We start from the raw sequence: 22,558 nt of genomic DNA, 5'->3' as shown, positions 1-22,558 counted from the left end.
TTTCTCATTGTGATTTTTATTTCTAAATTAATAGAAATATGCCAATAGTCTGATTAAAAAAAAAAAACCAGTGTGCATCAATTTTCATGTTTCTTATCAATAAAAAAACGAAAGGGGTGTTGTTTTAGAAGATAATATAAATTTGATGAATTTGATTTAATCAAAGTTAGATTATCCATACGGAAATATAACCTTTTAACCAAATTGTATATATATATATAAATATCTATGTTTATGTGCTAATATTTTTAAAGTTTTATTTCCCCAAATTGATTATTATAATCATAGACTTGATTCCATTTCCATTTCTGGTATCATTACAAGACAGAATGTGACGTCACAATCAACTATTCTGACAACGTCACAATGTTCGTCTCGTAATCAACGAATGTAAACATAAGTGGTGAACATGGAATCGAACAATAACATTATACATCTTGAAGAAGAAACTCATTTAAACACAAAAGGGGAATTATGGAAGCCCAATAAGAAGGCACGAGCTTCTTTGGAACAGCATGGATACAAATTCAAAGATACAATAGCAACCTGCGAATTTTCCAAAACAAAGGTTGCACATCTGCAAAAAGAGAACATCGATGTTGCCGTAAAAATTATCAAAAAGAACAAACTTCAAATGGAAGTACTGAAAAAGTTTGTTCCCCGAGAAATAGCTATTCTTCAACAGATCCAGCATCCCGGAATTGTGAGTATAAATACAAAAGCAAGACAACATTACAAGCTTAATACCTCTTTTTAAAAAATAGTACATGCATGCTTTATATCTTCTTCATTTTTTTTTATTCTGATTCCTATCTATGCAATTCATTTGTATCGCGATCTTTGTATTTTGAGGGAAATTTTAAAACAATTTAAATAATTGTTGTGAAATAAACAAAAATAATATCATATCGATCGTGTACATGTATATATAAAAATTGCCCCCCCCCCCAACAGACACCGGACCGTATATATACAATATACATGTATATGCTTTTTATGTTCACATCTTCCCCCTCACTCAGGTCGAACTTTTCGCCGTCTTCGAGTCTCCTTCCTGTTTTTACCTGGTCATGGAACTTTTCCCCCGCGGGAACCTCCTGGATTTCGTCAACAACCTGGGCCATTTGATAGAGCCTGACGCCAGGCGATTCTTCCATCAGCTTTTGGACATTGTGGCCTACCTCCACTCAGAAAACATTTGTCACCGAGACATCAAGTTGGAAAATCTGATGCTGGATTCCTGCTTCAATCTTAAATTAATAGGTAAGTGATAAAATTTCAGAAAATTTGAAATTCGTGCATGTATGTGAATAACATGCACGGATTTATATTGGGGAGGGGGGGACACACCCACTTCCAGCTGGAATTTGCAACGTTGAAAAAAAAAATAAAAACATAGTTCACAAATATGAAAAGGACACAATTCACAGAAGTTTTACAAAAAAATATATTGTTTCTAAAGGGAGGAAAGGTGTAGGGTATGCCCCCACCCTAAAAAAAAAAAAGGACAAGCGCTTTAATAACGATGTATACATGTACATTTGTATGTCTTTTATTCTTTGAAATGTGAGGATACCGATTATGATACCGTATTATAGTCATACAGTGATATAAAGTATCCCCTTTTTGACAGATTTTGGTTTTGCTCGACACGTGAGGAAATCGGAACTTCTCAACACAAATTGTGGTTCGTACGTGTACACAGCGCCAGAGGTGATGGAGGGAAAGCAGTATGATGGGGCACAGGCAGACATCTGGAGCATGGGTAGGCGGCTGGGAATTAACTCAGTATACAACTGTCACTGTTCGACGCATTCCGCGAGACGACCACTTTTAAAAAGTTGTATATCTGTCCCGTCTGAATATGTGTTCAAACTTTTGGTTGGTCAATTGGGATTTTTTTTTAAGTTGCACGAAAATTAAATTTGAAATAGATCCGCAAACAACTGAATTTTCAAAGAAAAAAAATTGGAAAAAATAATGACAATGTTATTACTGTTAAAAAGTTATCTTCACTCGAAAACTTTCGGCAGTCGATCGGAATTTTTTAAAAGATTGCCTCAGAGCAACTTTATGTAGTTCTAGTGTATTATACAACGTAATCACTATATAATAAATAATAAATTAAACACGAATGGTAATTTAGATTAATCTTAAATACTTTATAGTGTTCAATAACACCAAACATTTACCTTTTTTAGTGTCTGTGGGATAACACTACGAATCAAATTTGTAACAAATAGTCAATAATTTTAATATTAAATTGAACAATTGGGGAAAATGATATAAATATAAGAAATAAGGAAACATTCTATCAATCTGTCATAAAGCTCTTCGAGCTTTATTGGATATGATCAACCCGACCGTACTTGGCCACCTCATACTAAAAAATTATTAAGACTATCGCATCGTTTTTATTGGATGAAAAAAACTATTAACGGGGCAAAACTTTTGTTTAAAATGATATATAATGATTCAGAGGTTATTTTCTTTTAGTCAACAATGTGTTAATAATAGCGCGAAATAATTTATTTTCGCGACATTAAATTTTTGCGCTCCAACTGCGCTATTATTATATGCCTACATAATAATCAGGTATGGTAATAAGTATTTCAATTAAGAGAAATTTATTTTCCTATGTAAAATGTATCTTTCACATACATGTAGTTTGATTTTCGCCCTAGGTGTTTGTCTGTACGCCATGCTGTGTGGGAAGCTGCCCTTTCGTGATGATGACGTGGACATCTTGAGGCTGGCAATGCAAGACAGGCTTCACTTCCATCGCCACGTCTCAAAAGGTACTTCAATTAAAGGCACCCAAACCCACCAGAGAAAAATTCATTTCATTCCTATTATGATAAATAACCGGTATATTCCGTTGATTGGTTTCGTAATAAATGGGTTCTACTCATTTGTACTCCCACATACATGTGTTTGTATGAAACCGCAAAAAATACCAACTACATGTTACTGTAAACACAACACACACTTTCTAGATCCCTTAAAAAACCTAAATTGACTTTTTAGCCATAGAAAACATTTCTTGTTGTCTTACAGCCTGTAGGTATTTGTTGCGGAAGATGTTGAGTTATGAGCCGGATCTCAGGCCGTCCATACCTGGTATCAGGAAGACCGACTGGATGTGTAAACCAATCAAAAACGTGGGCGAGTCGTCCGTATCCTCTCTGTCCGTGGCTGCAGGTATGAACGTGCATCAGATACTGTCTTACTCATTACGAATTTAAGGACCCCCCCTTCCCCTTTCTTGAGACGGCATAAAAAAAATGAGAATCAGATGAGAAAAGGGCTCGAGGGATTTTTTGTTTTAGTGACCTTTTTTTGGAATAAGAAAGGGGGGGGGGTCAAAGATTTTAAAGAGAGGATGAAATTGGTTTTGCTGTCATGTTGTAAATTTTGTTTTTACACCCACCCAGTAAATATGACGCTGTCGCTCCTTAGAAACACATTACAAGCCTGATAAGCACATTTTTATTATGTATATTTTTTTTTACGCTTAATATCATCAAACTGATTGTTTAGTAAATGTACATTTTACATGCGGTGAATTGAAGTTCGAACAAGAAAAGAATTCAAGCGAGTCAATTTACGTTTCTGATATTTTTCATAAAACTTTTTCCTAAAATTTACATTTTTATTTTTAAACTGGAGCGTTCTCAACATTTAAAAAAAAAAAAGATTTTAGTTTATTTTGTACATTATTTCAGTGACATCGGAGATGTGTCCGAACGTCACAATTGATCCCAATACCGAGCACGGCTTTTCCTGCAACCAGAGAGACCAGAAATTCAAGTCCACCAAGGTGTCGGATCTGCTGCGCTGTGTGACGGAGAACCACAGGTATTATACGCTTAAAAGATCAATTTAGAGACAATGGTCTCGACTTTTTTAATTAAGGAAAATAATAACATTTTTTTTTTAAATATAAAAACATACACGCTGGACCAGACTTTATTGGTTTACATGTAAAGGATAAATCACAACTTGTCCTTCTTCTTTTTTTTTTATTTTGGTGATTTGCACAATCCAATCATATTGCACAATACATTCTGCATTTTCACCATCCATCATAAAAGTTTACGGTGAAATAATTATCTACATCTAAACCACCTTGTTCAATATTTACTAAATTTTGGCAAATTCTTTGTGTAAATACATGTACATGTATTTCAGTTCTGGTACCAGCACAGTCAACTTGGAGGCCATTCCTGTCATCAAGCCCGCCTCAGTAGCCGCCATCACTGGAGTAGCGGGCCCTGTAGGCAGAAAGATCAGCCAACAGCTCGGCCTCAATATTGGTAAGCAGTAGCTAGAAAAAAGCTTGGCCTCAATATTGGTAAGCAGTAGCTAGAGAAAAGCTTGGCCTCAATATTGGTAAGCAGTAGCTACAGAAAAGCTTGGCCTCAATATTGGTAAGCAGTAGCTACAGAAAAGCTTGGCCTCAATATTGGTAAGCAGTAGCTACAGAAACCTTAGTCTTTTTAGGGGGAGGGGAGTGCTTTTCCAGGAATATATATATCTTTCTTGGTATTAAAGTTATATAAAGGTAGGAAAATGTTTTCTTTGCATCATTGTGATGTATTTTTCCACAAACAAAGTTCTTGAAAACCAACAATATGAAAGAATTCCATTTTTTTTGGCTCAAACTTTATCTTATCTTTCAAATTACGACATTATAGGGTATCATTCTTTAGCGTGTATTCTGTAGCTTTATGCTTTTACCTCCATGAACAATTGGTGTAGAATTATGTGTAGCCCTACAAAACACTTGTGGAAACTCAAATAATTTCAATTTCAGATGAGACCCCAAAAAACAAAAAGCCTGTCAAATCTGGTCTGGGTAAAGCTGGTTTTGGCCGCGCCATGAAGGCGATGAAAACCTTCAAACGTGCCACCACCGTAATCAGAGCCACGAGGCGGTTCCGAAAAGGCCCCTTGGATACCATTCTCAAAATCTCCCAGGAGGAGGCCATGGCCAAGATATTAGACGAGAACCACAAGAAGCAGGAACACGAAATCAAGGAGCTACATCGCTGTACCAGCGGTCGACTGGCCAGTCAGCTCAAGACTATGCTCAACGAGGAGAATCTGGAGAAAAAGAAGAGCCAGCTGGAGATGGAGCAGGCCAAACAGAGGCAGGAAGAGCGCACCTGTAAGCTCCGTCAAACCGTGCTCCACCTGATGCCCAATCTCAAAAACATCTAGTCCACGATCCCTTATTTTCCTTTTCGTATATCGTAAAATCAACATTAGCTTTGTTTATATATCTCATAAGTTATAATTTATTGTAGTTTGCAAATGATAAAAAAAACAAAAACATGATTTGTTCTGTTTTGTTCAATTGTGTTTTTATCATAAAAAAAGAGCAGTGCAAGCACTAATGGATCTAATTGGCACAGAAAAACATAGCAGTCATTGTAGAACAGTTCTCCATTAATTGGTCTTCATTTCTCCTGAGTCACTTTCTCTATTTTCATTTCGTTTAGTACAATACTCTACAATTTCTGAAAGAGAAAACAAGAATTCCCATGAAAATATTATGAAGAATGACATCATGATAATACATGTATACATCTTCATTTACTAGACATCAAACACTGATACATTTTAAGACGCTGTGGAATCCTTAGAATTTGTGAAGGATCAATTGTGTAAAAGGGTAACCCTCATCAGTGAAACAACATACCAAAAGAATTATAAAGCATACAGTCTTTATAATTATTCATTACCATATATTTACAAGTTAAACAATGAAAATACATCCCTAGAAACATTTAAAAAATTGACGATATGAATTACAAAAATTTAAATGATTCCACAGTGATACATCCCTGCATCAAATGATGGAAATTTCATTAAATAATAAGGGTACCGCAAACTTACTTGACATGATTTGTTTGTATGCTTGGGTCGCTGGAGAGTCAGGAACCTCGGTGAGGAAAGACTTCCCTTCATCACAGCATTTGCCTGAAGAGGAAAAAATGCATTAGCCTTCTTCTGTTGTACCTTTACATATACTTAGTGAGAAGTGGTTATTTACATTGGTGGTTACGCAGCACTGTTAATGTCTACTAAGGTTAACTTTTTTAGAAGAAGTATTTCTGGTGTAAAACACCGTAAGAGTGAAAACACCTTCATGTATTTTGAAAACAGCAGCAGTTTTTTGAGAATTGTATAAATGCTTTACCTATCCTGGGATCTAAGGGGAGAGAACCAAGGAATGGCACGTTCATGTCCTCTGCCATTTTCTGCCCTCCTCCTGTAGAAGCTGGGAAGATCTGAGTAGATACCTGTCAAGTAGCAGAGGATAACAGTATTCATTCATACGGACATTCAGAACCTCTTTGAGCAAATGTGTACAATTTATACACATATTTTGTATACATAATGAGAGAGCATATCAAGATATATATCTATTAAGAGATTTAAATATTCTGTCCAATTGGAACAGTTGTTCACAACATGTACACTTAGTTGAATGGTGAAATAATATGAAAATCATTTGAATGTTTTTTTTTTCCAATAGTTCGAAGATATTTTATAAGATCTGTAGTATCAACAGTTCTTTGATATAAAATATTAATTACTGCATGTATCTTTTAAGTTATCTAAACAAATAAATTGTAGTTTCTTTCCGTAAGTCAAAGGATTCCTGTTGCATCTTTTTGCATATATAATGAACATGATATAAATAATCCAGATAGAACAGAGTTATCCCACATTGTGTTAAGACATATCACAAGGATAAACTCCTATTTTGCCTAAGTCAAGAAAGATAACCTCTCCACTCTTACTGATCACAAACAATCGTCCCTGTATGGATTGTTCTCACCTTACACTTGGGACATACAAAGCTGCTCATGTTTTCCACTACACCAATGATGGGTAGATCCACCTTCCTACAGAACGTTATCTCTTTACGGACATCTAGAAGAGCCACTTCCTGGAGTGACAAAACGAAAGGATGCTTTCTTTATTCAAAGAAGTACCCCTACCCCCCACCAGAAGGATAAAGCATATCTCTAATGCATAATCAATTCATATTTAATAAAATTAAAAAAATAGTTTGACTATGAGTTAATTTCTAGCTCGAGACATGACAGGATGGTGCATTTTTTGTTGTTGAAAATAAGACTTCTACTATAGAGGAAGACTTATAAATCATTAAGCTGAAGTAACTTCATCCATAATTCTCTCAGAGGGATTCCATTTTACCTGAGGTGTTGTAATCACTATGGCGCCATCCACATCACTCTCTTTGAGGTATTGAGCAATAGATAGGTGTTCGTCTGAGGTTCCTGGAGGGGTATCTATCAGCAGGTAATCAATTTCTCCCCAGTCCACATCCCGCAGGAACTGTTTGATCATACCTAGTGCATAGGAAAATTCATAAGTTATATCAGCATGGCAGACGTTATTTTTATAACGTACACAATAAAATAATCAAACGTTCATTTTTTACTTTATGCATACTGTAGATTCCTTATTTATGCGAGTACTTAATGCCGCGTTTCAATGGTTTTCCTTCAAATCGCAAGAACATAAAATCGCGAATGTCGAAATTTGATCATAATTTCATGTAATTTACCTATGTTCGAAAATTAAAAGCGAGATTTTAAAATTCGCGAGATGGGCTTCTCGCGATTTTACGCGGATATTAATTCCTCGCGTTTCATTAAGAATTTACAGTAGTTATTTTTACCCTATCTTATTTTTACTCTAAACTAAGCTTGTAAAAGATTTTGCCCTATCATTTTTTTTGTCATAACAATGCTTAGCCTAATATCAAAAGGTACCTTCTCTTACCATTATTGACAGATGTTCAGCAGAATATGTGGTGGATATTGCCCAATATATGTCAAAGGTTTTGATATTATGCTGATGACATCACAATGGATTTTTACATTATATAACTGATATTTGAAATGATGTTGGAATCTTTCTTATCAAAGAGCCTCTAAAATAGGAATTTATATAAAACAGGATTAAAACATGTGATATCATAAATAGAATCTTTCAAAATTTGTGATGGTATATGTTATTTTTATCCAACTCATATAGTGTTTTCTATCCCAGCCCTCTCCAAGGGGATACAAAACACACAACTTCTTGAATTAAAATCATATTCATCACAAGTCTCAAAACATCCTATACATGTATAAACTATCCCCATTTCATCCTCTGTCAGTCTGATTGGGGGGAAGGGGGGGGGGGTGCAAAATCTAAAATTACCCCCAAAACAGTAGTTTGAAAACAGATACTGTACTAGCAAATACCAATATAAGTTTCCGAAAAAAATTTCAAAGAAAATATCTCAGCAGTAATGACTAAACTGCGTAGATGCATGGTGATCATAAATCATACCATTATAGCTCTCATTCATAACTCTTAGAACAATTCAAGAGCTGCAGAACTTTAACAATTCCGTAAATCAATCAAGACAATTACTGCATGGTCTTTAAATATTACTAACACCATTAATCACAAGGCATGCTATAGCGAGTACCATTCTTTTTTGGACCCCTCCATATGACAGCTTCGTCTGCTTTAGACAATAGGAAGCCCACTGACATCAGAGACAGGTTATCATCGACGTACTGAAATAGATTAATTGTTGTCAATAGAAAAAGAAATTGATCGATCAACCCGTAACTAAAACTTACTGAAATAGATAGACATCTAACATAGTGGAACACTCAAAAAAGGTCAACCTTGGGCTTTAATGACCTGAGATTCAGTACTATCAATCAAAAATCATTAGCCTCAAACCCAAATATAAGCTGATCACTATGGTTACACAAGTAAATTAATTACCATCACTTCTGGGTTACTCATATATCAAGATTTGACCTTTTATCACTCAAAGGATACTTTTTAATAGGAAAAAAAAACTAAAATTGAGAGATTTAATTACTGAACAAGTCATCAAACTAGCCCTGTAGGGCTAATTAAGATTTATGTTCCCTCCTTCATTATAATACAGAAGCCCATGGGCTGCTTCGCTCTCCTGAGAAACAATGGACAACTAAATGAAAGTATATGTCTCATGCACATTATTATTTTGCAAACATAAACACCATTTTCATCCAAAAGAAATTTTTTCATAAATACTTTTACTGACTTTTATCCTTTTCAAAATTGTAACGCTAGGATTCATAAGAATATATATTTGGACCTTATTGTGTCCCTTTCTCACACTCAAAGTTTTCTTATATGTTCAACCTTCATTCCATAATTATCTGTGGATTCCCTTTGTGATCCCTAGCTTTCTGTTTCCCAGTGATTATGTTAAAAATTTGAATTCTATAACTGTTCAAACTAGCTTGCTTCCATATCAACTTAACAAATGGTTTCTACTGGCTTCAGAATTTTTTCCATGTAAATGTATAGAATCAAGACATCCCCTTGAAGTAGCATCCATTTTCTTTCGGTTTCTTTTCTCTACTGGTACATGAAAGTCATGTTTATATTTTTATCTATTTTTTATTTTCTCACTGTTACTTTGCAATATGTGCCTGCTTGACTCAAACTGCTGAACCAATAATTTATAAAACCCAATAGCCCTGAGCGCCATTCTAGTTTAAAGTTACTAGTAGTGTTTACTCCTGCCAACTTCGTAATTACATGTAATTAGGAGAAACTTGATCATAAGCATTGCCCACTTTTCCTCAATTCTGCTAAAGTGCATAAAAAATTTCATGAACTGAATGAATAATATAACTTGAGTTCAGCCCAAATATTGATAGAGTGGGCAAGTTCAAAGTAAGTGTTTAAAATGTGGGTGGATTCTATCTCATTTTTACAACACGTCATCATGCTATGAAAATTTTGTCATTTTAAAGATGTTTTATAGTCAACATAAAGTCAATACACATATTTCTTTATGATAAAGTAACCTTATCTGAAGCTCTTAATTCAAAGGGTGGAAAAAGAACAAAAGGCAAAAATCCATAAACAAAAAAAAATTATCTGAAAAATGCACTCATGCGGATGTTTTTGATAATTCATGAAAGTTCAGTTATAACGAATGGGAATGATCTATAGAGCTCTCATTATATTCACAAAAATGAGAAAAAAAAATTCAATATCGAAATTGATCAGGAAAATTATGTAGATTCACACCTCAGTAAACTTCAAAGAAACTTCATCTTTTTTCTTCTGAAGTATGGCTTTACAGATATATCAATATAATGAACTATGTGTATGAAGAGAAAGGTCTAGAAAAGATTTACTTTGTTGCCCATGCAATAAGAATCATTAATTTAATGTTCTTATCAAGATATCGTTAGCTTCAATTATTAAAAAATCTACATAAAATGCTAATACATATAATTATTTCTCAATAGAAAAGACATTTACAGGTTTTTAACAATGTATATGTATAAACATTGTATTCATTATCACATTTCTAAAATATGAAGATTTCCTATATAAATTATTCATTGGCAATATTTCCATAAAAATTGACAGAAATCGATCTGTCAGCTGGTGCTTTAAATTGGTTCCATTTTTTCTCCCCGACATCATCAAAATGGATCCATTTCCAAAATTGTAATAATGGCTATACAATGTAAAGCTAGGGCATGATTTACATTTGGGATACATTTATTGTGTGATGTTTCCACCACTTAAGAGTTTTGAAAGTACCTTTGGTATTTTAATATTCTGCAGTGACAACCAGTAAAATCCTATTATCTCAAGCTTTAATCAATATCAAAACATTCAAACCTTCCCGAGTTGCCATGTAGCAAACTTTTGTTTTTTAGCACATTAATGCTGCATCAAACAACAGTTAACGGCATTTTGAACATAGCGCATCTGACTGTATAGGCTTTTCTATGAATATATCAATATTTCATTATTTGGTGTGAAAGTCTCCTTTTGTATGCAAAAAAACCCCACTCAAAATATTTTAAAATGCTGTGCATCTCCTTGCTGTAATATTATACCATAAATGTATGGATGGTGTGTTTGCTACATTACATTACACACACCAGTTTAAACAAAAAAGAATGAAATATAAATGAGCCTGAACTAAACGTTCCCCTGAGACCTCAGCATTGGTTTATTCATACTAATGAGTTCCGTGGAAAGTGGATCAATTATTCACTGTTTTATGTTTGCGTTTAAGCTCATTTACAGTATAAACTTGTTTTCTAGCAAATCTTTTTCCATGATGCTGTTTTATTAGCTATGGTAACTTCTTGTGTATTAAAATATAAAGGGAGATCACTCACAGACTACATTTATTTGGCACAAGCTAATTTTATATAACACTACAACTCAGATAATGACAAAGCTCTATAGATCGATGTAAATTTTATCTTTAAGCACGGCAGCATGAATGACCTTGACCCTTTAGTTCCAATGACCTCTTAAACTGACATATTCCACGTACTTGAGAAAAGATAAAGTCTCAATATTGTATATCAATACTAAAAGCTTGGGCCAAAGATGCAGCTTCCTAAAGACAAATTACAGAAAAACAAACCAGATTGACTAAAAACAATGTATTTCCAGGATCTGATTTCTCAAAAATTATTTTTAGTTTGATCTCAAATCCTGAGATATTACTCAGCTGAGATTTGACTGAGTTTTTTAATTTTACTGTTGTTGAGAAATCTGAGCCAGCTCATCAATTATGTAGGACATAATAACCCCAATAGCAACCCTCCCCCACCCTGCCTTATTTGATGTCTTTCAATTTTTTAGCATAAATTACATACCACAGGGGACCAGCCAGATCCACTCTGATGAACCTGAAAAAAGTATATGAAAATGCATTTTACCCATACATGTACATTTATTTCATTAAAAAAGTCTTAATTATTTAAAATTAGTAAAAAAAAAAAAAAATCTGCTGCATCACATGTAAAATTTTACAATCTCATTGACAAAATATCATTCATTTCACTTTTGATAAAAGAAAATTCAAGACATTCAATTGAATTGTAAATGTAATTCCTTTAAAACTAAATATATGGGATTTTTATCCTTTCATTTCTGAATCAAATTTTCCCCTATTCGTGTAAATGAGTCTGTACCTGTTCTCCTTCAACTCCAAAAATCTTTGGCAATGATGGACCACAAATATCAACATCTAATACTCCAATCTAATGGGAGAAGAAAATTGAGATAACAGAATAATAGAATTCATATGCATGACATAAAGGATTGGTCAAAAGCATGTGTCGCATAACCATAAAGTATCCAGGAAGCAAAATTCTAATTTATATCCAGTTCAATGTTATATATGATGAACTACTAGTACAAGAGAGAGAGAGAGAGAGAGAGAGAGAGAGAGAGAGAGAGATCACTGTTACATAATGCCCTATCAACAAATTGTCAAATTTATTCTCACTAGAATATTGAATGGGGAGGGGAAAAAAACAGTTTCTCTTTGTAAAGACAATTGTAATTTGAAAACATCAATCATGGTACTGTCAGACAACATTGATATAAAATAATAACTCTGACGGCAGGTTCCTGGATATCTGTATAAAGCTTACAAAGGAGGTATAAAGGAGGTATAATAATCTGTAATCCCTTCAATGTTTTCCAAAATGATACGAAAAAACAAAACTGGATTAAAAAGTGTACAGTACTTAAATAAATCTTGAAGATTACATGTATATTAAATGCATGCATTGCAAATGCACAATGACTTTTTTCGAGCATTTAAGAATGATTCATTCTTCTAACCTGACATGAACTTAATAAAATTTTGCTAAAGAATGTTTCAAGGTGTACGGAACTCTATGGAGGTATGTGTATGTGATAATTAGCGCCTCACATACATGTACACTGGATCTCTCATGATTTGTGATGGTACATGTGTTTTATCCAATCGATGAGTTAGGAAATTTCTTATCCCTGAGCCTTGACTACAGTGCAGTAGATTGATCAAAATCACATACCTGTTACCAATACAAGTCATGAGATACTCTTTTTATCATACGCGTAAACTTTTTTTTTATTTGATAAACTTTGATAGAATTTTCAAAGCAAAATTCACATTAGCATATGTAGGTAGAACCATTCAAAAAAAAATTTATGGTCGAATATGGAATAATCATCTTGTTAAAGTTTCATAAAAGTGGAACGTGCAGTTAAAAAAATGTCACTGAACATGAGTTCATTCTGCAATTTCAATTGAATGCAGACAGGTAGTGAATGGTTTTTAATATTTATTATTTTAACCATTAAAATACAGCAATATTATCCAAGATTTGGGATCACTTCATATCCTGTTAATTTTTTTTATTAAACATCATCTTTAACTGTACGTCAAAACTAAATGCAATAAAACATGATGAAACCAGAAACTCTGAATTTGATAAGGTTATACTCTGACTTTCAGCTCAAGCTCCCTTAGAGAGGAATATAAATCAATTACACACACAACTTTTTGTCAAACTTTAATTTCGCAAATAATATTGATACAATAAATGTACCCATGTTGTGTACATAGCCATCAAAATTTGACTTTGATCCTAAACAAAATTTTGTAGTTACGTTGTAATGAGTTTAATCTAGTACCTCTTACATAAATAACCCATCTTAGCCAATATATTACCAGTGAGCTTTAAAAAAAATGTTTTGACCTATACTTAAATCCATAAATGCATACAAATTATTATCATGTCAAAGAGTTATCAGGCCGTGCACATCTAAAACTACAATGTATTATTGCTGGTATTATGCTGAAGAGTCTAGAGATATCGGTCAAATTATTTTGACCTGTCAATTCTCAAAAGCCAGACAACAGGGCGTTGAAGCATATAAAGTGCATTGTATGAATTACACCCCCCACCCCCATCCCGATGACAAAAAGATTTACAATGGGACTGTTGATCTCCTAACACTTGTCAAAACACTAAACAAATAATACCATATATATTAAAACTTTTTTGTCAATTAATTTCTGTTACACATCTATTATATGTTCAGCTTTGGAATATGGTTACGTCGGATTTCATTATCTGGAATGCCCATTTCGAGTTTTAAAACGTCTTAATTCCACTCCTGTTCGGGGTTAACTTGCAGTTTAAGTTGTCGCTCACTTGAAAAATATTTGTGCAAGACTATTGAAGTCAGATACACACAATGAGAACAGGCCCTTTAAATACCTACATTGAATCTTGACAGTTGAACCGAGGGTATTTGCATTTTAAACAAACCTAGGCCTTATGGGTAAGAAACAAGTTGTCATGACGGCACTGTGTTGTATAGGGTAGCGGACATTACTTGAACCATCAGATATAGGTGTGATTGCCTTCATTTAGTTCGATTCCTAGGTAAGTTAAACTTCTCCCAAGATTAAGCGACAATTGACAAAAACCAGATGTGAATTTTTCTTTTACTTGCCAACAGGTTGTTTTAATCTTTAAATCTCACTCAATTTTTTTTTTTAAATATATGAATTTGATGCAGCTTTTTCTTTGCGGATATGGATTTAGTGTTATTTGGCTTGAATCAATATTTAGACAATTCTTCTGCTATGTTCCAACACATTTCGTTAAATATGCATCATGAACTAGTGTCAATGTCTCATTAATCAATATATCTGTCCCTCGATATCTTCATCCAGCAAATTAGCCTTGTGCATGCCATATCACTTTGCTGTTATTTTGCTTTGCATGTTTTGGGCTCTCCTGTCAGGAAATGCTGGCAGCAGTTTCTACACGGACCATGAAATTGATCTTTTATATCGAAATCAATCACACTCAGGAAATTGCAAACCAAATCAATAATACAGGCTTGGTCTGAGGAAACAATTCATTTTTTTTTTTTTTGCAGTAGCAAATGATTGGGTCGTACTTCTTTTTCTGCCCTTTTTATTTGCTCTAGATTTTCTGGAGGGGACAAATCTCTAGCCAGTAAATGTCAGATTATGGTGTACATTTAAAAGCAATTAAATCCGTGTGGCTATTTTCCTATTGGTCACTTATTTGCTTGGATTACCTCGTAAGATGATAAAATCCAGCCAGAGTGTATACACAAATCATGTTAAATGGTCAACGTGTAAACACCGACGATTCAGGTGTTTCCCCCCCAGTCCCACTTCAACACCGGCTGGAGATTATAGCGTATCCAAACAGTGTCAATATAGAGATAGAACAGTATAATTTACTTATCCTAAAATGATACCTTGTCGCAGAGTCCACAATCATTTAGAAATTATTCTGTTGACAATACACTTAGCAGAATAGGTCTTATCTAGATATTGACTATATTGCTCCATTTTACAATCTTAATTCAATCCTCTTTATGATAGAAATGGGATGTACAATTGGAAAGGGGGGGGGGGCAAACAGATCACAAACTGTACTAATGCATTCATTGTTACATCAATAAGTGCCATCTCTGCTTCTCTCATCAATAGTTATGTGAAGTGATTCGAATCAATGTCTCATCTTAATTCAGTACTTCTCTTTGTTCATTAGTTGGAGTGTCCATTAGTTTGATAGGTGACAGGACAATCGATGTATATGCATAAAAGCCCCTCATTGAAAACTTCTATACAGATAATTTTTGTAAACAATTTTCATTATACAATATATTCAGCATGTTAAAGAGGCATAAACTAGGAAATCGAGATTTAATGAGAATTGGTTATGGATGAAAAGTAGACGAGATAAAATCTCTAGTGGAGATTATAAGCCTATGATTTGAAACATTTTATTCACCTCTTTTTTCACACTTTTGAAAACAAATTGCAGTTATCAGTACTCTGTAATACCTAATGCAAACTCAATGAAGTTGAAAATTAATTGTTAAGTTTATTGTCCATGCACATATAATCAACCTGGTAAAAGATAATCATATCTGAACTAAATAAATGGGGGAAAACTTTTAAGTTAGATTAACCCAAGTTTAAAGCAAAAGAAAAGTATACCTACTAATATCTAAATGAAACGGAATATGAAATTTCATAATCAATAAAAAAAAAAAGTAGCTTACAGCTTGAAAAATTCAATATCAGTTTTGAAATTTGCAGCTCTACTTTAACCTTTAGAACCTAGACAAAAGCCCATATAAAGATTTAAATTGTATAATTGAGACCCATGGGCTCATTAAAGTGAAATACACTTCTTAAGTCTCATTTTCACCTCAATGAGATTAAATTAATCATGTTAATACCAGTATATGCCTTTAGTAGAAATATTTTGTACATTGCATAACACCCCACGTGGCAAACCAAATTGCGATACTTTTTGGCTGTCTAGTACAATAATGGTCCTGTTAAAAATTACTATTATTGAAGTGATAAACACTTCAGTCCCTGAATAACTATTAGTATTTTTACTGATATAAACTCATTTTTCATGCTAAAAAAAAATCCTCTGAAACATTCATGCATTAACATTTTACATGGACAGTACAAGCAATGTAGACTGTGTGGGAAAATTGTTTATTGTAATATATACCTCTCTTGTATATGTATTTCAAAAAGTAGTGTTAGTTCTTAATGCATGATAAAATATGGATACCTTTAGAGAACATCTAATGTAATTATCAAATTCTTTGAAGGTTGATATTGAAACGAAATGAAAATTCTTTAAATCTATACTTTAGGTATTTAGATTTTTAAGCATAGGTATTACAGCATTAGTGATAATGCATTCATCCAATCTATGGAATGTGGTAATGTATTGGTGTGATCAACTTTCAAGCCAACCTTCAATATGATCTAATAAACAGATTCACAACCCAAGGTGTAATTTAATCACACTAAATTTATCAATGTACTGTAAACAACAATGGAATATTTCATAAGTCTGTGTTTGGAAAATTTCTCTTTGGAGGTTAAAATCTTAGCAGGAAAGCTATGCCTTAAATCTTGTATATATCTATGATTGGCAGCTGATAACACAATCAAATCAAAAGTTAGGTTTACGAAACTCAGTGTGAGATAAACATTCAGAACAGAAGACAGGTATTCTTACGCTGTGATAAGCTAAGATTAATTTTAAGAGCACAGGCAATAATATGCTTATTCCTCTACTCACCTGCTTATCATTGTCTGAAGAAAGACCGTGAGCCAGATGAGCCGTAAATGTGCTTTTACCTACGCCCCCTTTTCCAGACAAGATGATCAGTTTGTGTTTAATTTTTGACATTTTTTCTGTTATGTCTCCCACATCTTAAACAGAGAAAATAGACAAAATAGGACCTCATATTTTTTTTATAAACTTCAAACTTAATTCATTAAATCAAATTTAAGTGTAAACATCCATAATTACCTGGGTCTGGTCCCTTTGGTTTGGTAGCACAAACATTCTGGTTGGGGCATCCCTGACAAGCTGTTGATTTCCCTGCTTGGTCACTTCCAGTTCCTGGGCAATCTTATGAAAAATACACATTGGTCACATTTCAATTTTGATTTACTTGAAATAATTTCATGAAAATTGTTTGTGGCAAATTATCAAATAATTGTAGAATCACAAAATCCATAATAGATGGAACATTTTTGATTCATTCTTTATTTCTCAGTTAGAGGTTAGAACTTCTTAAAAGTATTTATGGATACATATCAAAAAGAGTTTTTTTAACAATGTACAAAATTTTGAAGACATATTGTATTGCCTCTGTCATTTATTTTTAAATAATGATATTAAATATATACAAGGTACACCATGAACAAGTGAGTATAAAAATTAAGATTGAAAACTTTAAGGTTATATTACAGATGAAACATTGTCATGGCCACTTTATAGTATTTTTAATGACAGAATTAGGGAGAATTTGGAAAATGAAATTTACAAGCAAATCAATAAATTGACAAATTAAGATTTTTACTGTGACAAGATTTAACTTTTATTTGAAAAAAATTAATATAAACAGTTTTGCTGACCCCTAATTTTAAACTTATAAAACATTGAAAAATTAATTTACTTCTACTTTTTCTATCAAAAAACACAAAAATATTTCCACAAAGTTTCATTGTAGAGAAAAATACTGCATGAGAATGTGCAAAATTTTTGCTTTACGAAAAAAATATTAAAATAGAAGATATTGAATTATTTTAAATCCGATTTTAAAATATCCAATTTCAGACCAGGTTATAAAATGATAATTTCTTAGTTGACATGCCATTAATACTGAAGGATTTATATGCTATAAATGTGCTGAGCACAAAGGACTGAGGATTTTCGAGCTATGTCAAAGTGAAAGTAGACACATATTATCAAAAGTAGCACGAGAGGTGTCTTTGATTCCAGTTAACATTTATCTATTCCAATTAATAAATACCCAAAAATCTTTAAAATAAGGCATTTAACACCGTAACCGTTCAAACAACGTGTAAGGTATCTAAGGTAAACATTAAAAAAAATTGTGCATATAATTCCTAACAATTTCCCTTAAAGCCTGTTAAAGGACACTTTTTAAGCATCGAAATACTCATCTTGACTTTCTTTATGGTACTGTTTGTCTAAAAATCTGCATACTCTTTCATGTTAATCCGAAATATTCCTGCAATCGAATAAAAATGGTGTACTTACGCTCAGGTGCGTTTTGTGGTATGTCCGCCATTTTAATCAAGAGTTGTCGTTCCTACCGAAGCGCCCTCTATTAGTCAATCGTTCCTAAAGCATTTCGGGAATATCTAAGGATTTGTAGATTTTCAATAAGAAAACATGGAAAATAACCTGTTGACAGCGTTTTTTGTGCCTAACAGCACTTTTACAAGACAGTTGTATAGATACAAAGGTTAGTTTAAATTTTACAGGACAAATTTAAAACGGATATTTAATTTAATTTAATTTTCAGGCAATTTTAAATAAGTCACAGTTTTTTTATCCCTCGTAAAATTATGCAAATAATTTATGCTTGACATTAAAAAAAGACTTATAAAAATATGAATTAGTGAATCTATATATAAATGAATACGTAAATAAATAAGTGAACAAATATAATGTAAAAAAAATAAACAAAGTAAAATAAAATAAATAGCAATTAATATATATCAAACTATTTAACATGCATGTAATAACAACGGGCTATACGCTATATCATTTTGATTAAAAAAGGTAAATATATAGAAGACCAGAGAATGTACAAAAAATTCGAAATCGGAAGACTTTTTGTGTCTAATTAATTACGTACATGCACATGAATATGCGTGACCCTTAATGATCATATTTTACATTCTTTGATTCATTTGATAATCAGGAACCCCAATGATTATTTCATTTCATTATTGTTTTATCATTTTAAATTTAATTGTATGAGTTCAGGATCCCAAAATCACACAACCATGCATATTAATGCAAGTAAAATCCGCTTTTCTTATGTGTTAAAATTCATGTGCGCTTCCTTCGGTTAAAATCATTGTAATTGTATATTTATCTACTTTATCGCTCCTTGGCTCATGCACCAATTGTAAATTCTAAATTAACTTGGTATTAACATTCTACTTTGGTTCACAAGTCAACCCTGGCTGATCTTGGTGCAGTGCGTCTAATTTGAGATAGGTAACCCCCCCCCCCCCCCATTATTTTAAATTGTCTTTTTTATTTTTCAAAGTTTGTTGTTTGTTTGGGTTTTTGTTGGGTTTGTTTTTTTAAAGAGAAGAGGGCGGAAGGGGGGCACTATTCATTCTGATTATGACAGATATTTTACGTCATATTGTCCTACGAAATTATAAGCACCAGGTCCAATAATTTGTATTGATGCAGATTTATGGGGGTGGGGGGGGGGGGGTATCAAGGTGTTACTGAATAATTTAAATCGCGAGTCTTCGATCTAAAACCCCTCGTTAATGTTGTAATCAATTGTGCTTATATTTTAATACATGATGATCTGTTGTCATTTCCACAATGGAAACAGATTAGCACTTTAAGTAACGATATGTCAAAATATACTTATGATTATGTAACACTGATCTATATTCTTGAGTGGACTCTGTATGAAAAATAAATCTTGAAGTGTCTGATAGAAACGAGAGAATTCAAGTTTTATTTCACATGATAATTAAATACATATGCGTGTATTTCACAACTAGCATAAAATATGTTATGCGTTTTGTCCGTAATTGCGGTGGGGGTAGAGAAATATATGTAAAGAAAAAGAAAGATTGATTAATTACCAGTTCTCAAATTACCTGTGTGAAATTCAATAGCTTCTAAATAATAAAACAAATCCTTTTCACTGAACCCTCAAATTACATTTACAGCTGCTTTTCTCTGTAGTTCGGGGAAAGTCTTTCAGATCTCCATTGACCGTGCTTATTCGATAAAGCGAAGTTGACAATAGACTTAACCTGTTAAATTTCATAAAAACTGAAAGGTGGTTCAAATGTATATCAAGGGTTTAGTTGACAGATTAGTGCGCTTTTTTATATGCGATTTGTTTTAAGTGCTAACAGAGCCAATGACCCGTCCAATACAGCATTTTGGATCGATATTGGAACGGAGCACTTTCCCCCCCACTGGTTGCTTGGCGTCTCCAAGCACCCACGAGTCTGTAAACACAGACCAGACCCGACGTAGTGTTTTTTACCTGTATAGGGAAACTTACACGAGATTATAGGTCTACACAGTCTCGTGTTTTAAGGGATTTAATTACTTCAGTCGTTTACGAGGAGAGAGGGTCTTCGGTGTTCGGTGGATTCGTTAGAATTATTTTTTCACGATTGATTATACAGAAATATTTTTGTTTAATTATTAGGTATGTATTTATTTTTTCATTTATGTTTGCACCTTTGGAAATATATATGTGGTACATGTATATCGCTACGTTCACCTTGCTTGTCATTTAAATCATACAACCACTTTAGAAAAGGGAGCAACTTCCATGCATCGCTGGTCCTTTTAGTTTATGAATTACGCCTATGAATATTTATATGGAATATCTTTTCTGGTAAACGAAATATTGCATTTCATTTTTTTTTCTTCTTCAAACAGACGAAGTCCCTCTGTATATACCCCCCAAAATGGAGTACTTGGGCCACACCCAAACAGCCACCTACATGACAGGTCCCAGGCTTGGAGGCAGCAACCCACAGACCTTCCTGCCCAGCATCAGCACCATGCAATCCTCCTACAAATCCTACGATACCTACCCCGCCCCCTCTCCCCTCAGAAGGTCCCTGACCACCCTGCCCTGGAGGCCAAGCACCTACTACCAGACCGCCAGGGTCAACCCCAGCTCTGCCCTCACAAGGAGTGTTCCCGAACCATTCTCTGCCAAGAACCAGCTCTCTGACTTGGACAATGTTAAAGTTCCCCCCGTCTTCGCCGCCGCCAGGAACGCTTTGTACACAAGATACACCCCCAACGATTGGATGACCTCCAATCAGGGTAACTACTTGGCCTCCGATAGGGTGAGGAGCTTGGCCGAGCGACTGAGGCTGGACACAGTCCGTCTGTGCCGTGAAACAGACGACAAAACAAAGAGGACACAGAGTGATGTCGGAAAGAGGCTCGGGGAGAGATTAGGAGATATCCAGTTCTGGAAGACGGAGGTTCAACATGAAACCGATAATATGATTACTGAGATTAATGCTCTGCAGGAGGCCAAGAGGGTGCTCGAGAAGTCCCTGGCCGAAACCGAGAACCCTCTCCATATCTCACAGGAGTGTCTGTACCACAGAGAGAAGAGACAGGCCATTGATTTGGTACACGACAACCCAGAGAGAGAACTCATTAAGGTGAGAGCAACATTTTAAATGCTTCAGAACTTTCAATTGCTGATATCATTTAAATACCATGTGAGCCATTGTAAATATTTTGGAACTTTTTATTTTTATTAAATCAATGATGCGTATAACGTTTATTATAAAATATCTGTGAAGTTTGTTTCGACGTCTGTTTATAGGAAGTTGATATCATCAAACGATGCCAGGAGAAGATGAGGAACACCATTGAGAGAGCTAATGTCCAGCTTGGGTACGTTTTAATTATAAACACCACATATTCATAGCTTTCTGAGATATTCTGTACGATAAAATATATCCCCAATATAAGTATTTGTCTTCCAGAACTCGAACAATATTGTATACAAGGTTTAGTGACATTAATGGCCTTTCTTGTTTCTTGCTGCATAAAACTCCATTACATATCTCACTGATCCAAAGGCGTCGTCGAGACGACGATAAAGCTTGTGTTAATCCACACATACAGACATACATACAAACATTTAAATCTTTGGTCATTGACCGCAGATATCAAAGAACAGTATTATTCGAATAACACATCCATTAAGTTTTTAAAGGCGTAAAATTCTCTTTCGTTTCAAGTCTTTTGCTAATAGTATATTATGTTGTAGGAATTATCAAGCAAAGAAATTGAACTAATGTTGCATTTGATTCAAGACATTAGTCTTCATATTAAAATATGGATCTCTAATTTAACTTTTACTTAAATGAATTAAAACCAACACAAGGACTCTTAAGAACAAAATTATTTGAAATAGACACTCAAGTTATTGTTTCCATTAGCTTATGTCGGGCCGCTCAACATGAGCTCGAGAAGGATTCCGGGGACAAATTCATTGCCCAGAGTCTAGACGAGCAATGTCACGGCCTCAGGAATAG

General features: G+C 33.9%; 3 protein-coding genes across 5 annotated transcripts in view; 2 read left to right on the top strand and 1 right to left on the bottom strand.

Annotated features, from left to right (window-relative positions):
• Positions 1-366: 366 nt before the first annotated feature.
• LOC128164576 (testis-specific serine/threonine-protein kinase 1-like) lies at positions 367-5,340 on the top strand. The gene is made up of 8 exons (XM_052828497.1): positions 367-703; positions 1,023-1,263; positions 1,634-1,765; positions 2,685-2,798; positions 3,058-3,201; positions 3,726-3,858; positions 4,192-4,316; positions 4,817-5,340. Exons 1-8 carry the CDS (start codon positions 410-412, stop codon positions 5,221-5,223), a joined length of 1,590 nt encoding a protein of 529 aa, XP_052684457.1. The 5' UTR covers positions 367-409; the 3' UTR covers positions 5,224-5,340.
• LOC128164580 (cytosolic Fe-S cluster assembly factor NUBP1 homolog) lies at positions 5,341-18,628 on the bottom strand. Its single transcript, XM_052828505.1, has 11 exons — positions 18,525-18,628; positions 17,265-17,366; positions 17,031-17,164; positions 12,063-12,131; positions 11,745-11,777; positions 8,525-8,615; positions 7,234-7,388; positions 6,851-6,961; positions 6,206-6,308; positions 5,902-5,985; positions 5,341-5,522 (listed from the first exon to the last, which is right to left on the bottom strand). Exons 1-11 carry the CDS (start codon positions 18,553-18,555, stop codon positions 5,452-5,454), a joined length of 984 nt encoding a protein of 327 aa, XP_052684465.1. The 5' UTR covers positions 18,556-18,628; the 3' UTR covers positions 5,341-5,451.
• Positions 14,170-22,558, top strand: part of LOC128164577 (tektin-3-like) — an 11,433-nt gene continuing 3,044 nt past the window's right edge. Inside the window, exons 1-4 of one of the 3 annotated variants that reach the window (XM_052828500.1) lie at positions 14,170-14,315; positions 20,928-21,673; positions 21,841-21,911; positions 22,463-22,558. The exon at positions 22,463-22,558 is cut by the window's right edge and continues 48 nt beyond it. In XM_052828500.1, the coding sequence (XP_052684460.1) occupies positions 20,957-21,673; positions 21,841-21,911; positions 22,463-22,558 (884 nt within the window). In that variant the 5' untranslated portion in view covers positions 14,170-14,315; positions 20,928-20,956. Of the gene's footprint in view, positions 14,316-20,519; positions 20,692-20,927; positions 21,674-21,840; positions 21,912-22,462 lie in introns of those variants that run through there. The other 2 variants (XM_052828498.1, XM_052828499.1) reach the window with 2 other exon arrangements.

Source organism: Crassostrea angulata, chromosome 10 (assembly GCF_025612915.1).
Source record: "Crassostrea angulata isolate pt1a10 chromosome 10, ASM2561291v2, whole genome shotgun sequence".
Lineage (NCBI taxonomy): Eukaryota > Metazoa > Mollusca > Bivalvia > Ostreida > Ostreidae > Magallana > Magallana angulata.
The sequence above is the reverse complement of the archived record's forward strand: the minus strand, read 5'-3'. Positions and strand labels throughout refer to the sequence as shown.